This window comes from Staurois parvus, unplaced genomic scaffold (assembly GCF_062004578.1).
Source record: "Staurois parvus isolate SC_StPar_1 unplaced genomic scaffold, SC_StPar_1.0 ptg000415l, whole genome shotgun sequence".
NCBI lineage: Eukaryota > Metazoa > Chordata > Amphibia > Anura > Ranidae > Staurois > Staurois parvus.
In genome coordinates, this window is record NW_028318211.1 from 427,394 (window position 1) to 445,182 (window position 17,789).

Below are 17,789 nucleotides of genomic sequence, written 5' to 3' on the forward strand. Positions count from 1 at the left end.
AGATACCTAAAAGCAAGGCATCTTCAATGAAAAACCTTGATACGTTTTACACTAAAATGTGGAGAAAAGCTGAACTCCCTTGCAGCAAGTTAAAACAAATCAGGCCTTCTAGGACTATCCTATAATCCACTACTGTCAAGAGTCTTCCCGGGATTCCCATCCTTTCAGCAATATTCGATTTCAGCATATCTTTTTTTTTTTTCTTTAAAGTGGTCTATGTATAAAACATTTTCATTCACAAATGTTTGCCTTCTTGTTCATGATATCCACTTAAGCTCCAAGACATATTACCTCCTTCATTACCAGGACATTTTTTGCTATACCGCACTGCACTACTTTAACAGTCTCCCACCCACCATATAAGGAAATGATGGGAGGGCGGCGGTTCTCTCATTCTGGGAGGACGCCATATGACGTCCTCCCACTCTAGCAGCACATGTGCCCCTAGTGATCGATGGTGTGCCATGTCCCTGGGACACAGCAGATCACCGATCACAGTAAAGAGCCAGTGACGTAGGCTCTATCATGTGATCAGCTGTGTCCAATCACAGCTGATCGCATGTAAATAGGAAATGCTGGTTGATCGGCAGTCCTCTCCTTACACTGACAGCATGTGAGGAGAGGAGAGCCGGTAAGCGGCATTTCTCAGAGGGGACATGTACACTGATCATCAGGGCACTGATCATCAGTGCCCTGATTATCAGTGTAGCCCCATCAGTGCCACCTGTCAGTGTCCATCAATGCCACTTGTCAGTGCCCATCAGTGTTACATAGTGACAAAAAGGTAGCACGAGCCTGATAAAGGGGTCCTGCGAGACTCTGAAACGTTGCCTTGCTGTAACTATGACCATTCATTAAAACCTTTGGATATTGGTGATCCTCGGTGTGCTGGTGACATTCTCCCTTGCTTTCTTGTGTGGATGCCAAAACCTTTTAACCACTTCTTGTCCGGCTCATGTATATAAATGGCTGGGTGGCCGTTTATAAATGTCCTCCCCGCTTTCCTGCTTGTGCGCGCTCCTTGGGACCGCGCAGGACTGCGATCCGGTGCCCACTGTGTCCTCCGGACACAGCGGAATCCCGATCGTTGTACAGGACCTCTGTGTGAGGTACCGATCACATGAATGGTAGTAAACAAGATGTCACTTCTGACATCATTGCTTACTATGTGTGAAATCTGTGAATGATCACAGAGATCACATGGTACAAGGCTATTCACAACAGCCTTGTACCATGACAAGCTGTGACCAATCACAGCTCACACAGCATTTCTAAATGGCTGCCAGAGAGAAGGAGAAATTATTGCTTTTATAGCCTTTATGGGTGTAAAAGCAATCAGTGTAAAAAAAAAAAGAAAAAATCTTCATCACCCCCCACTAGTAGTACAGTGTCACTATGGTGACACTGTACTACTAGGGTGACAGTATGTAAAAAAAAAAACAAAACAAAAAAAACCAATACAAAAAAAATAAAAATTAAAAAAAAAAAATTATAATTTTTGGTTATAAACAAATTTGGGTTATTTTGTTTTTTACTAAAATTTTAACTGAATACATTTTGGCCAAGATTTATGAAGAAAGATTATTTATTTGAAAAATTTTATAAGAAAAACACGTTTTTCAAAATTTTTGGACTTTTTTATTTATATAGCAAAAAAAAAAAAAATCCCAGTGGTGAATAAATACCACCAAAATAAAGTTTTATCTGTCTCAAAAAAAATGCAAAAAATTTCATATGGGTACAGTGTTGCATGACCGCGCAATTGTCAAAGTATGATAGCACTGAAGGCTGAAAATTGGCCTGGACAGGAAGGGGGTAAAAGTGTCCGGACTTGAAGTGGTTAAGCATTGAAAAAGAATAACAATAATCTAAACAGAATATTATATTTTTATACACAATTGTGAATAAAAATATGTTATGAGCCAATGTATTTCCTATTACCTGCAAGTATCTCTGGTTACCTGCAAGTATCTCTGGTTAGGACTAGAAGATGTCAAAGCTAACAATCTATTTGCATTTTCTTACCTATTGTAACTGTTCCAGTACAGCTGGTTGTTGCTGACGATGGGGGAGCTTAAGATGGCGGTTTTGTACTGACGCACACTGTCTGAGTTGCTTGAAAGCTCTTCCTGCACAAACATAACATGGCGGAGTTAATCAGCTCTCCTACCCAGATGTGTAACTGGGAATCCAATATTAGGAGTGTGCTTCTACTTACTGCACTGAAGAGATGAGAGAGAATCATTTCCGGGATGGAAGATGTCAGGCCTGAAAGCTGCAGTAGGCAAAGACACACCATATGGTCAGAAATGCATTGAAAAGAGAAATTCTTCAAATTAAACAGAGGCAGACAGTCAGTCAGGTTTAGTAGTTAGCAGAAGGCAAGAACAAGAAAAAAATAAATAATTACAACTATATAGGGGCATTTTCTTTGAAATAGAACTATTTATAAGTCAGTATAAAGAAATGTCAGCCCTCACCATCACCCTACCACAACACCGTACCTTTAAACAAAAATAAGCCAGCAAAATCTTATTGGTTGATTGATTTCCCCAATTTAGAAACATAGCTTAAAGAAGTAATGCTTTTCCATCCACACTCCTTTGGTGTCAGTGTTTACTCAGGTAGATGTCATCATTACCCCCTCCCTATGTGACAATGTTCAGGCCGGCCAATTAGTGACTCAGGCCAAAGCGCTGTCACATTGGGAGATCACATGCTCCCTCAAAAACCCTGTGTCTTTAGGTAGAGACAAAGGGAAAGGAGGGTAGGGGGTGACAGAGGGGTTAACTTAACCCTTTGGCACCGGCGCCTCCCGGCCCTTTAAGGGTTTCAGAAGCCGGGAGGCGGGGCGGAATTTTAGGGTCATGTGACCGCCGTCACCATGGTCACATGATCGGGAAGAGATCGGGACCTTTCCGTGAGTACTGGACATGTGTGCTGGGAGAGCACAGGGCGCGCACTCTCAGCACAATATGTTTTTCTTAATTGCACGCAAATGTGCGGCAGCTCGGCGTCAAGGCCCAGAAAAAGGAGATCGGGACCTTTCCGTGAGTAGCCAACATGTGTGCTGGGAGCGCGCAGGGCACACACTCTCAGCACATATGTTTTTCCTAATTGCATGCAAATGTGCGACCGCTCGACATCAAGGCCCAGACGCCGGGAGGCCGCACATTTGCGAGCGGCCGGCATGAAGAGGTTAAGCAAATAGACTCCACTATGTAGGTACAGTTGTGCTCACTTTCCAAAGCTTAGTGAATGTGGTGAAGCTTCATTTTGTAAAGAATACTCAATCAGGTACAAGGAAAAGCAAAAAAAATGCATTTTTACTTGCACATGATTGGATGATGGAAATCAGCAGAGCTTCACCAAATTCACTAAGCTCTGGGGAAAATGAGTGCAACTGTACCTACAAAGTGTACAGTCTATTTGCCTTTAGTAAAATCAAGCCCAGTGTCCGTTTAAGACCTGGTTCACATCAATGCATTGCGGATCCTGTGTGTTTCATGCACCGCATTGCGTTCATGTGATCTGGTGCAGGTGTCAATAATAAATTAATGACACCTTGAAACAGATCGCAAAATGAGTTACGATTGCCAGAAATCGCATCGCATGGGTGTTCTCACCCATGCAACGTGATTCAGGTGCGGATTTAAAAAAGGGTCCTGCACTTTTCTGGTGCGGATGCGATGCCATTTGAGCCATAAAATTGTATGTCTCAAATCGCCCCACACAGACATTTGCATGTCCCAGGCGAAGAATATTAAGGACATTCACTTTTTTTTTTTTAAGAAAATGAAACCACCCTAAACCAACAAAGAAGTATATTGATGTTTAAAAGAGAATTGCAGGTTTAGTTTCACTTTAAAATAGTTTGCTTGGGCCATAAAAATGATTTCCATGCCAGAACAGTCTGGCCCCTGAGGCTGCTGTAATATACTGTAGTAGTATTAGCTACTTACAGTAAGCGCAGCTGTGTCCCAGCAGCAGTACAAGAGGCTTCCCTTCTGCTGCCGGATATAAAATGAACAGGTCTTCGTGCATATCCGTCATTCAGGAGGAAGCTTGTATTTTTATCAATATTACAAGGCTTCTTCTTATTGGCCAAGGAGGAAATTGTGACATCATTCACCACCTCTCCAAAATTGATAGAAAAAACAAGACTTCTCCTGAATGGCAGAGATGCGCTAAGATTGACAGCAGAAGGGAAGTCGCTTGCACTGCTGCAGGGACACAGTCCCTCTTACTGTATGTAGTTAATACTACTACAGTATATTAGAGCAGCTACAAGTGCCCCTTACTGTATGTAGGTAATACACTACAGTATATTACAGCAGCCATTTGCAAATACATGCATACGCTGCAGAGCCTCTTCATGGCACCCCAGTATTTTCTGAAGTTCTAACTCTATAATTTTAAGAGCTTCCATAGTAGAAGTACATGTATAATATTGGATAGACTGAGGGCAGGTTAGCCTGGAGGGAGCCCAGCCCACCTTAAAGGCACATGGGCACACTGGACACCCAGCATATAAGACAATGGCAGCCTAGGTGTCCAGTGCGCCCCTCACCAGTATATCAACAGTACAAACAAAAGGCAACTGCCCCAACCTATAATTGGCAGCCTTTGCAGCAGGGAGCACATGGAAGTGTGACACATGTCAAACAACAATAAAGAAAATTTCCCAGCTCAACTTACCAGCCAGCCTGCAACCAACCAAATTGTCCTGTCAAATAGTTTGCACTAAAAACAGGGGTTTAGATTACACACATTTGCAAATACATGCATAATCTGCAGAGCCTCTTCACAGCACCATTTTCTGCAGTCCTAACTCTATAATTTTGAGAGCCACTGTGCTATATGCTGGGTGTTCAGTGCACCCCTGTGCCTTTAAGTAGGGGTGGGCTCCCTCCAGGCTAACCTTCCCTCAGTCTATCCGTTATTATACATATGCTTCTACTATGGAGGATCTCAAAATTTATAGAGTTATAATTTATAAAGTTACTGCAGAAAATACTGGGGTGTGTCGTGAAGAGGCTGTTAGGACAATTCGGTAGGTTGCAGGCTGGCTGGCAAGTTGAGCTGGTAATTTTTCTTTTTTGTTGTTTGAGAGTATATTACAGCAGCCCCAGCGGCCAGACCATTCTGGCATGGAAATAAATTTGCTTGGGCCACAAACTAATTAAAGTGAAAGTAACCCTGAATTCTCTTTTAACATCAAGACATTATTAGCACATCTTTCAGACCATACGTATTTTGGCTATTTTAATACCACATTTTGTAAAAGATCAGGATAGTAAGTGGAATGTCAAGTGTTGACAAGAAAAAAAAATAAAGCCACCCTTTATTAAAAGGTGGTTGTGGACAGCAACCCAGATATCAGCTTGAAAATGTCATAAAAGAAAAAGGTTTTCAAATGATCGAGAAAGTTCACTGGTGCTATAGGCGCCTTTGCTGTGGTAGTCTACAGTCACACTAGCTTTAACGATAAAATAGTATTTCACTGTGCATTGCTGGTTTTGGCAAGGAAAATTTCACCACATCGCACTGATGTGTATATATATATATATATATATATACACACACACACACACACACACACACACATACATATATATATATATATATATATACATATATACACACACTTCATTCATGTCACTGAACAGCAGTGACATATTGGGGGTTATTTACTAAAATAGGAGAAGCACAAGATCTGGTGCAGCACTGCATAGGAACCAGCTTCCAGGTTTTATTGACAAAGGTTAATTTAACAAGCTGACGTTGAAAGCTGATTGGCTACCATGCATGGCTGCAGCCGATTCTGAGTGTATCAGTTTTAGTAAATCTCCCCTGCAGTGTCATCCAGTGTGGCGTGGAAAACTTTTTTCACACTACATTGCAGATCACATTACACCAGTGTTGTGGTGTAAACAGGGAACATAGTTTACAACTGTTTTCTATGTGCCCCAGTGGTGACTTGCATGTATCCATTGCGGAAAAACACAGGTCACCACACAGTGTGAATGAGCCCTTAAAAACAAATTAGACCTCACCTTATGTGCTGCCCAGTCCATCCAACCTTTGGCATTTGGGTCAATATTAACGAGAACTAGACCTTCCACTGTATTGGGGTGAGCAAGCTGTAGGAAAAAAAGATATGACTGTGAAAAAATGCCATTGTGGGCTACAGATGTCATTTTTATTTATAACTGTACCTTCACTTAATATTTTACATTTGTGGCTGGCCCAGCAACCTCTAAAAAGGAAAATGGGTTACCTTAACTAAAGGGAAACCTGTTTAAGGCCTCTTGCTTACTGCAGCTTAAAAAAGCTCAGTTCATTGTTTTTTTTACTGAGGTAAAATGTAGCCCATTATTTACAATGTACTTTTGCACACAGGTGCGAATAGAAGCACTGCATATTCCTCAGTAAAAAAAAAAAAAAATTAGGAAAGTCTTTTGGTCAGTAATTTACTCAGCGTGTGTGCAAATGCGCATAAATATGCTCAATAATGCGCATATGAGCGCATTATTACAATACAACTGAAAAACCATACATTTGTTTGACATGGCAGACGTAGTTCAATACAAATGTAAAAATAGCTGTAATCTGTACAGCATAAATATGAAACAAGAAAAAAGACACACAGTAGTCAGGGGTGTGGAAATTTTTTTAAAAACTACTTGTCCAGGGACTAAATCGGGGTCCCAATCTACTTGTCCCTCACGACGATCTACTTGTCCTGATAAAAAATTTTTTTTTTTAACCAAAACTGTATTTAATTAAGGCTGACCATCCTTTCACTCAGCAATCACACCTCTGACCATACCTACAGAGGTGGCGTGCTGAGAGTGGGAATGGTCAGAGGTGGCATGCGGAGGGTGGGGATGGTCAGAGGCGGACTGCCGAGCGTGGGGATGGTCAGAGGCGGATTGTCGAGCGTGGGGATGGTCAGAAGCGGCCTGTCGAGCGTGGCGATGGTCAGAGGCGGCCTGTCGAGCGTGGCGATGGTCAGAGGCGGCCTGCCGAGCGTGGCGATGGTCAGAGGCGGCCTGCCGAGCGTGGCGATGGTCAGAGGCGGCCTGCCGAGCGTGGCGATGGTCAGAGGCGGCCTGCCGAGCGTGGCGATGGTCAGAGGCGGCCTGCCGAGCGTGGCGATGGTCAGAGGCGGCCTGCCGAGCGTGGCGATGGTCAGAGGCGGCCTGCCGAGCGTGGCGATGGTCAGAGGCGGCCTGCCGAGCGTGGCGATGGTCAGAGGCGGCCTGCCGAGCGTGGCGATGGTCAGAGGCGGCCTGCCGAGCGTGGCGATGGTCAGAGGCGGCCTGCCGAGCGTGGCGATGGTCAGAGGCGGCCTGCCGAGCGTGGCGATGGTCAGAGGCGGCCTGCCGAGCGTGGGGATGGTCAGAGGCGGCCTGCCGAGCAAGGGGATGGTCAGAGGCGGCCTGCCTGGCATGGGGATGGTCAGAAGCGGCCTGCCGGGCGTGGGGATGGTCAGAAGCGGCCTGCCGGGCGTGGGGATGGTCAGAAGCGGCCTGCCAAGCGTGGGGATGGTCAGAAGCGGCCTGCCAAGCGTGGGGATGGTCAGAGGTAGCATGCCAAGCGTGGGGATGGTCAGAGGTAGCATGCCAAGCGTGGGGATGGTCAGAGGTAGCATGCCAAGCGTGGGGATGGTCAGAGGTAGCATGCCAAGCGTGGGGATGGTCAGAGGTAGCATGCCAAGCGTGGGGATGGTCAGAGGTAGCATGCCAAGCGTGGGGATGGTCAGAGGTAGCATGCCAAGCGTGGGGATGGTCAGAGGTAGCATGCCAAGCGTGGGGATGGTCAGAGGTAGCATGCCAAGCGTGGGGATGGTCAGAGGTAGCATGCCAAGCGTGGGGATGGTCAGAGGTAGCATGCCAAGCGTGGGGATGGTCAGAGGTAGCATGCCAAGCGTGGGGATGGTCAGAGGTAGCATGCCAAGCGTGGGGATGGTCAGAGGTAGCATGCCAAGCGTGGGGATGGTCAGAGGTAGCATGCCAAGCGTGGGGATGGTCAGAGGTAGCATGCCACGTCTGATTGTAAGCTCTAACAAGAAGGCCCCTCGGTTTCCTCTCGTACCAAATTGTATTGTAACTGTTATGTCTACCTTCATTTTGTAAAGCGCCACGCAAACTGTTGGCGCTATATAAATCCTGTATAATAATAATTATCCCTATGTTCAGCAATCACAAAGTACAGTGCTGTGTGTGGATGTGGCAGGTGGAGTAGATAAGTAGTAATAGGACAGAGTTTGATGTGTGTTGCCATTGATATGTCCTGTATGGTGGTCCGGTTCCTAAGGCCACCCGCCACGTGTGTGTTCTGCAGCAGAGTGTATGCAGACGGAGGGATACAAATGGAGAGAAGGAGAGTGAGTGCTGAGGTGAGGGGTGCGGGAAGGGTGGCTTGTCAGCGTGTCCAAGAAGGAGGAGGAGAGTAAGAAGTGTGGGAGTGGCCAGGACTGATCGGGGCCACAGAGCAGAGTGGATGGGCTGAGGGAGCCGCCGAGCTAGTGAGAGGCTGGCGAAGAGGGGACTGTTTGCATCGGACAGCAGCATGGATGAGTGGAGAGCATGTTAACTCTGATGTAGCATGAAGATCTGTTCATGCTTCACCGGTGTCTGCTCCGCAAAAAAATAAAAAAAAGTAAACCCTGCTGCTTGCCTGCTTTAGCAGGGCTAAATGTAAATAAAATCCACCTGCCCAATGCCCAGAACTGCATGTCCCAGGGCGTCAGGTGATATGAATTGCACATCCCTGGTAGTTATGATATAAGAAATTAGAAATGCTGTGTTCAAGTTAAGTCCAGGGAGAAAACCAGGGTGTAAGGGACCAACCAAAAATAGAAAGCATAGAAGCGTAAATATTAACACATTTTCCCTAAGTATATATTGTTCACGCAAATGTGCGAACGTGCATAAATACGTGTGAATACACGCAAAACAATTACGTCCAAAAAAGCAGATTCTCAAACATCAGTATTATGTGCAAGAGGTCTTAAACAAGAATACCAGCATTCTCCTGGTTCTGAGTACATTCAACTGAAAAATCTGCATTCAGGAGAGGGAACGCTCATGTATCCCACTGAAAAACAAGTCACTTGTCTCCAAAGAGCACCCATTGTTGATGGCCAGGAGCAGCTTGTTTTTGAAACAAAGATGGATGCTAACACAAAACCAGGCCATTCTGCTAAAAAAAAAAAAAAAACTGGATTAACCATCATAACTGGCATTTGAGGCTGCAGGGAAAGTACAAATGTAGATTTCATATATGAATAAAAACATAATACAATTATGTATACATTACAAAAAAGCCTAGGTGAACACAAATTAATGCAGCTCTGTAATCACTCACACACAATGAAATGTACTTTTCAATTGCAAGCAATGTAAATACTTGGATTTAACCATCTATTAACTTTTTACAGTGCCTGTACAGCAAGGCTAGAGTGTGTGAGAAAGAGGCATTATAAGGAATCAATCAATTCACGTGATGACAAGACACATGCTGATCTAGGAACAGAAAGCCCAGTAACAAATACACTCACCGGCCACTTTATTAGGTACACCTGTTCAATTGCTTGGTAACACAAATTGCTAAACAGCCAAATCACATGGCACCAACTCAATGCATATAGGCATGTAGATGTGGTGAAGACGACTTGCTGTCATTCAAACAGAGCATCAGAATGGGGAAGAAAGGGGATTTAAGCGACTTTGAACATGGCATGCTTGTTGGTGTAAAATGGGCTGGTCCTGTGTGAACCCACACCCACAATTATAGCCAGAGTTCATACAGGAGAGATGCAGGAAACCTCCCTGCATGGATCCCAGGCTGAGCGGAGAGCGGGCCTGTGGGGATGTATATTATGGAGGAAGTTGCTCTATATTCTCATCGGTAGGAATTTGAAATCCCCGCCACTTTCTCTCCTCTCCTTGCAGCAATGACAGTTTGAGCTAGAGGGCTTTGATTGTTCAGCACTGTCACATGGACGGTGCTGATCAATCAGATGCTGTCTAGCCTGAACTGTAATTGCTGCAAGGAGAGGAGAGAAAGCTGAGGGGATTTCATATCCCTGCTGCTTTATCTCCTCTCCTACCGCTGAGAATATGGAGCACCTGCCTCTATAGTATACATCACCACACGCCCACTTTGCTCTCAGATCCATGATCTATGACAAGCCTGGGTTCACACAGGAGCAGTGGGGAAAACCACATGCGATTTGGACAGGAATCAAATTCCTGTTCAAATCATATGCTAATCTTAACAGTGCAATCTTTATCGACGCAAATCGCACCGTAAAGTATTGGTTTCCACTATTGAGAGCATTTTCACAAATACTCGTGAAAATACACAGTATTGACACAGACACCGGTATCGATGCATCCCTACTTTATATGAATACTAATCTTTGCATGATCTAAGAAGGACAAAACTTTCTGGAACTAATGTTTGAGATATGTGTACAGATGTTCTTACTGGACAGATAATGAACACCTTTGTCACTTTGTGGGGTGACACAATTACTAAAGCAACTGCATATGCTTGGAACAAGTTTTAATTACTTTGCATCAACCATATAAGTGAGGGTTAGGGACTGATGTGAATGTACAATATATATGTAAAACGCTGCTTAAATTGATGGTGCTATATAAGTACCTGAAATAAATAATAATAAGTATTTTGCATGTATTAATATTGGTAACATTTAGTTGAAGTGTTGTTGTATGAATTAACCCATTATTTGGAGGGTCATTTAGCTAGTGTGCAAATTTAGACAGAAGTACTGTCATAGCCAGTTGCTCTGGTCCATCGCCATTTTGCTATATTTATTATATAAATAAATGCATAGCTAAATCTCTGAGCCGAGGCTGTTGCGAGTGGCTGCATTACTACAATACAGGTATACCACCATCAATATTCTGCCCCAACTTGTTATTAAACTGAAAGGTCCATCTACGCACAATATTGCATTTTTGGTGAACGCCGGAGGGTTGAATCACCTACTGGCTATTTAGATCACTTGGAGATGTGGACATCAAGGACTCTTCAAGCAGATTTCCAACTCTGCCCAGCTTTCAAAGCCAAGACAAAAATGCAGCAGGAGAATCATATGCGATCAGAGTCTGAAGTGTGCTGTAAAGTTCTCACTACAGGTGTCGCAATGAATTTGAAGAAATATGCATGTTCCTTAGCTGTTTGGGGGGACGTCTTTAACTGGAATACTGCTTTGAGTAGACTAAGCCATTTACAAATCTTGCTGTAGCTCTATAAGAAAACCCTTCTGACTTTTCCCAGTGACCTTCGCCAAAAAAATGTGTCTCCTTCTGTATCATACCCTAAAAATAGACTAGAAGCTTAACTTCAGATGAAAACTGTTTGAACAGTTCTGCTCCTTGTCCCACATGCCCACATGTCAAACTACAAATGATTTATAATGAAAACACTAGTTCGTTATATAATTTAACTAACAGGGACTGAGTTTTAAAATTCCGTAAATTGTTAGGAGGACCTCATGTGCGAGAATGGGCAGCACTGAAAGGAGCTAGGAGATTGTAAAAATGCTCATCGGACAGGCTAATGCTTATCCAGTGCACGTTGCTCCCCAATAACCAAATTCTCTGTTAACACAGAGCTGTAGCAGGACCATGCTGTTCCAGTTTGGCAAATTTCCTAGAAAGCGCCACAGTGAAGTATAAAACATCCATAAATTAATTTCCTACAGCTCATAAAAACAGAAATATATTTTAAGAAAGTAATGTGACATAACAGGATATTTAAAAATAAGAAAAGAACACTGGGTGATGGCACCTTGAAAAAAAAAGATGGAAGGATTTAAAAAGATGTCAATTGTCTGTCCCAGTCTGTGACACATGACAAATCAGTCAGAATCTTCCTTTCACCCTACTACAATACACTAATGCTCGCCATAGTATAAGGTCCATACTGAATCTGCCGATAGATTTAGGAGGGTTTATCTAAATATTGCAGATTGCTTGCCCTTAGATTTGGTGGCTGCATTTATATTCCCTAGAGTGTTGTGTTGAGACTGCAGAATACCGCCCCTCTCTTCATACCCATAACATGGGGGTAGTCTATAGTCCACGGAAGTGAACTGGGCAGGGCTGATAACACTACCGATTACATAAAACGGCACTGGATTTCTGACAGGAATAACAAGTATTTATTGCACTTAAAAGAGGAAGCATGCCCAAAGCACTTTTGGCTATACTACTTATATGGATCACAGGAGTACACTTAGTGCTGCACTCTCATGACCCAGATTCAGCTGATAGCAGGCTAAAGCTAGGTCAGAAAGCCAGTCCAGGCTCTGCAGGGATCCCAACATTATTGTTGGGATCTGCTCAGATTCATTACCGGCAGTTGGCTAAGCATCTCTGCAGAGCCTGAGCCAGGCGCTACGACCTCTTCCATTGCCAGGCGGTCCAGTGAGCGCTGGAGAGGCAGAGCACAGAGTGGTGATTAACAGTCACTGTTCTGTGCTCAGAGCGGACTTGAGAACTAAGCGATCAGTGCTCTTTGATCATTCAGTTCTCTCCATAGAACCAGCAGACGGACAGCTGCAGCTAGGCGGTCAATTGAGCACTGGAGCGGCAGAGCACAGAGTGGTGATTAACAGTCACCGTTCTGTGCTCAGTGCGGACTTGAGAACTAAGCGATCTGTGCTCTTTGATCATTCAGTTCTCTCCATAGAACCAGTGGACGGACAGCTGCAGCCATCTAGATGAGTATGTATTTTCTTTTATAGGTTCCCACACTTCTCTTTTAATGAACAAATATCACAAAATGCTTTCAATGGTGTATATAACAGACCAAAAATAAAGCCAATAAAAGTTAATTGACAAGGTTTACATATACTTTATTGCAGGCATGATCTAACTCCCATCTTGAGAGTGCTGCAAATTGGATCACCTGGGGATCCTCCAGTACCCTAATCTACTTGAACACCTTGATAATATGGCCTGTTGTCATAAGCAGACATGAGCATATAATCCAGCATCTGCTTCACTGGCAATTTGCCCAATCAGCTTCCACAATCCATTTGACTAGCTTCGTAATGATAATTGTTTTAAGGAATTCTATAAATGAGGAAGTATTAAAGTCAAAGATAACCAAGCAATTCACTTTTTAGAGGCCATAGCAAAGGCAAACCATGTTCACTGGACTGGCTAATATTTACTATAATCTGAGGTTTAGCCCAGTGCACATCGTTCTTTCTAGATTGATTTTGGAAAAAAGAAAAAGCTTCTGTAAAAGAGCAGGTAACTCCCAAACAAAGACTCTCCAACTGACATTGTGGCAGTCTACTTGACCTACATAACCAGAAGTCAAATAATGTGCTACCAATGTTGCCCACAGAAGCCAACCAAATTCTGCTTCTCATCCTCCAATACTGCATTGGCTGCCATGGACCAAAGATACTTTATATGACGGGTCTTCTGTCAGTTCTATCCTACTCTCACAAAATGATCTGATGGAAAGTTTAAAAACAGCAACTCACTGGATCTATAGACTGATGGGTCTGGATGAGGATTTTCTCTTGAATTTACAGGTTTTATTAAAACATGTTCTCTACAGGAATTATATATTTTACATTACTGTTTTTTTCAGTGACAATCATTGTGTGCATATTTATCTGAGAACATACAGTATATGCTGTTAGGATTACCAAGTCTCAGAGCATACTGCTGCCATTATTACCGGGCAAATTTTTTATATTGGATCACTCCACTTATTAAAATTAAGATTTGAATAAAGGAAGGGATTTAGGTAAAAAACTATTTGTACAATTTCATTTTTCCAGGAGTAAGAGCTTTAAGAGTAGTATGCCATGTGTACCTTCACTGGATTTTAAAAACTCAGATTTGATAAATTGAATCCCCTTTCTGATTTCAGTATAGCTCAATTGTTCTTACTTCGAACTAGACATTGAAAATAGTTAAATTGTTTAACTTTTAACTACTTTTATAATAATGATAGGATTTCTTTTATGAAAGAGACAGTAGAACAAGATTACTAATATGTTAGAGGTATGTGGCATTATACAGAGTATATAAGATTACTACTACTACTAAAATTACTAATAGGTTAGAAGTGTGTGACATTATACACAGTAAATGAAAATAAATGGCAATCGTCTTCCCATAGATCAGCTAAGAAGTTAAACAGAAAGAAAGTCCTAACACTAACAATTTTTCAAAATGCTCCATAACCCACTACTCCAAACTATCCTGCATATCCTGTATAACAAAATTCTGTCCCCCTTTTTCTTAATCCGGTCCAGTCATGTAATACTGCAGCTTCAGCTTCCCTGCGTACGGAAGCACTTGACAACAGCTGTGAATTTCAAGAGCCGTGATATCACCCTCAGGTTCCTCTGATCTAGCCATGGTTGGCATCTCCTCCTCTCCCCTGCAGGAGCTGCCCACTGACAGAGCGGAGCTGGAGCTGCAGGATCAGGATCACAGGACTGGAGTGGATTAAAAAAAGGTAAATACACAGATCTTTTTTTTTTCTTTTTTTACAGAGGTATGTAGGATAGGTAGGAGGAGGGGGCAGGGAATGTTTTTAAGAGTAGTTGATGTTAGGCTTTTATTCCACTTTACGTTTTTTTCTGTTTTGAATTCAAATCGACGTGTGTTTTTTTTTTCAATCTGTGCAACTATAGATCAATTCTTCTTAACAGAACAAACAAAATAGCATGTCATTCAATAGACATTGCCTCAAGCTAAACAGGGGGTTTCTTGACTGAATGAGTGTAATGCATTCATAGCAGTTAGGAACTATGGCCAGATGTTCCATCTCCACTGTGGATGTTTAAGGGTTCAACTGACACCAAAAGCCTAGGGGTCCAGGCAGGAGTTAACCTGCAGTCTCCTGCACGCTCTATTTCTTCCTCCTGATTGCACCTCAAACATGCACTTCTGGGTTCCATAATAAAAATCTTGCAATAGTGTACAACCATGCCTTCCATCACAAAGTGTCCATAACTACACCTAGGATGAGGTTTAGTTTAATTCTAGGCCGCCGAGCTTTGGCTTTGAATAATCCTCATAGATGCTTACCGTGTATCTGGCAAAGACATAGGCTCCAGCACCAACACCAATTCCAATAATACTGGGGAAACTGCATGCAAAAACACAGGGCAAAGTTACATACAACCTATGATAATTTACAATAGTTTATGTTCCATGTTTGTATCTTGCAAGTTTACTCACTTAAGGTACTGCAGCACGCAAGGGATGGTTTCTGCCAGCTGATCAAGTGATGGGTATTGATATCTGATTGGACAAAATATAACAGAGTAACAGGATTAGAAAACAGAATATACATAGTATATAGTTTTCCAGTAGCCATGGTCTAATTGGATGCTGTACTAAGGTATAGAAATTTTCCATCAAAGTGACACAAAGTCTGTCTAGGCCAGTGTTGCTCAATCAGGAGTTTTCAGGAGTCCTGCACCATGTATAGTATTTTTGCACTGCACCGTATGCATTTACATGGTGCTGGCGAGGTGGTCACCAGTGCCATGAAAACACATAATGCTAATCCAGAACAGGCAGCAGTCAGGGCAGACACAGGATTCACAAGGGGATGGAACTCTGCCTCCATTTAGACCTGATCCACCTCCCCGACCACTGCCATGCAGGCACAGCCATGCTGTGATGAAGATTTGAAGGTAGGAATTGCTTGTGAAAAGGTGGGAGAGAACTGAGGATTCGGATGTGAAGGGGGGGGGGGGGGGGAGGATTGAGGACTTTGATGTGAAAAGATAGGGAAAACTGGGGGAGGAGACTGAGGACCCATGTGAAGGAAGGGAGGGAGAACACGAATGTAAAAAGGGGGAGTTTGAGGACGCTGGCATTTTTAAAAAGGTGGGGGGAGACTGAGGACTCTGATGTGAAAGGGGAAGAGGGGGCTAAGGACTCTGATAAAAGGGGAAATTCTGATGGTGATGGAGGATCCCATTTTACATTGGGGTGTCTCAAGATTTTGCATACTTAATGGTGTAATCATTTTCATTAGTTTACAAAAAGTAACAAAAAAGGTAGGCACAAAATCGGCCTACACAGGGGCTAGAATGAATAGCATAAGTACAATAAAGCTTAAATGGTGCAAGTAAAGAGGTAAAACATCAGCAGCAGTTTACAGACAAAATAATTAGGACTCACATAATCGGGGGGTCCAGGAAAGTTCCATGTGGCTAACTGCAAGCCTGGACAAACTGAGTAACAAACAACTGTATGATGGGCACTGGGCCCATATGGAGACCGAAAGAGGGGGGCAGAGTCCCATCAGAAGAGAAAGAAAGCAAGAAGGGAAGGAAGCAAAAGATGGAAGAAGAGGTAAGGCCCAAAGGAAAAGACAGGGACTTGGGATCATCGAGGGGTGTCAATCATAGGCGCCCCACACTATGCAGAGGGAGAGTAGGAAAAGCAAATGACAACTACGTTTCCCACATCTTTAAGAATTTAGACATTGGAGTCATTGAAGATGCTAGACATGTGCTCATTAAGCATCAAGGCCATCATACGGTCACGTACTCCCTGAAAGGGAGATTTTGCATACTTTCAAAGGGTTCAATGACTGAAAAAAAGTGGAGAAACACTGGTCTAGGCAAGATACAGTTTCTGTGTGCTTATGAAGCTAACTATTATACACAATGTAATTTGTGTCAAAAGCAGGCACTTCCCCCATCCATACAAGGAATTTTTGTCCACATGATGGCTTACATTTGTAACCTATACAGCACAGGAAAATCTGAAGTTCACAAAAAAAAAAAAATCACACCAATCCACACTAATGTGACAATACGGTTGTTGTATGAACTTCCCTTGATGCCCAGAGCAACTCACCATTACCTTTGTTCTGAATTTTAGACCTGAACTACAACAAATCATCACAAAGCTGCTCGGGCACCAAGACCTTTTACTTCCAGCACTCTTTTACTACCCCATTATAGAAGTTTATTAATGGACATATTTATCCTAATAATCTTCAATAGTTAACAACATAAGACAGCTTCATTTTGGTGCACTTGGCATATTTGCTGTGCATCCCAACTGCAAAAGAAAACTTACCCAACGGGGTAGACAGCAGCCCCCTCCTCTTGTCCTGGAGCATCAATGTGGCACACAACGAAATTCTTCACTATCTCATACATGTCCTCGTTTTTAAACAGTGTTTCAAAACACATTTTATCTGGAGGATGGCAGAAAACAGGAAAGTGGTGATTAAGCAGAAAAGCAAAAATGATCAAACGGGCATTAGAGCAGAGGCTGCGGAACAAAGTTAAAATGAAAGAGGAAGTTGCTGGCATTTTAGCAACGGACAATGGATATCCTTAGGATTATTTTTTTCTACATAGTTCCACCGTGGGGAGTCTGTATAAAAGACAAATGACTAGCAAATGGTGAAACGTGTTATAGAGGGTCGTTGAAACATCTAAGTGAGGACGCTGGTAAAATATTACCAGAAAAACCTGAATCAAATTCAGGCTTATCCATAAATCCTTCCACAACAATGAGCACTGTTTGCTTATATGTAGACATGTACAACCATCTGCCAGCTCAGCTACACTAGCAGACACACATGTGAATTTGTTGCCTTGTCCTTGTACAGTATACGCAATCAACCTCGCTTAAGGGCATGATATCGCAGACTGAAGTCTGGTGCTTTGTTGTATATGTAAGCACTTTAATGCCGGCCACACACAATGTGACACCACATAGTACACCGATTTGCAC

The 17,789-nt window shown here is 43.0% G+C and overlaps 1 protein-coding gene across 3 annotated transcripts in view; it reads right to left on the reverse strand.

Annotated features, from left to right (window-relative positions):
* NDRG2 (NDRG family member 2) overlaps positions 1-17,789 on the reverse strand; it is an 88,386-nt gene that overhangs the window by 18,377 nt on the left and 52,220 nt on the right. For all 3 annotated transcript variants that reach the window (XM_089687013.1, XM_089687012.1, XM_089687014.1), the window contains exons 5-10: positions 17,124-17,244; positions 15,261-15,323; positions 15,108-15,168; positions 6,057-6,143; positions 2,219-2,275; positions 2,026-2,129 (exon numbers count right to left, since the gene is read on the reverse strand). In XM_089687013.1, coding sequence (XP_089543139.1) covers positions 2,026-2,129; positions 2,219-2,275; positions 6,057-6,143; positions 15,108-15,168; positions 15,261-15,323; positions 17,124-17,244 — 493 coding nt within the window. The remainder of the gene's footprint in view (positions 1-2,025; positions 2,130-2,218; positions 2,276-6,056; positions 6,144-15,107; positions 15,169-15,260; positions 15,324-17,123; positions 17,245-17,789) is intronic.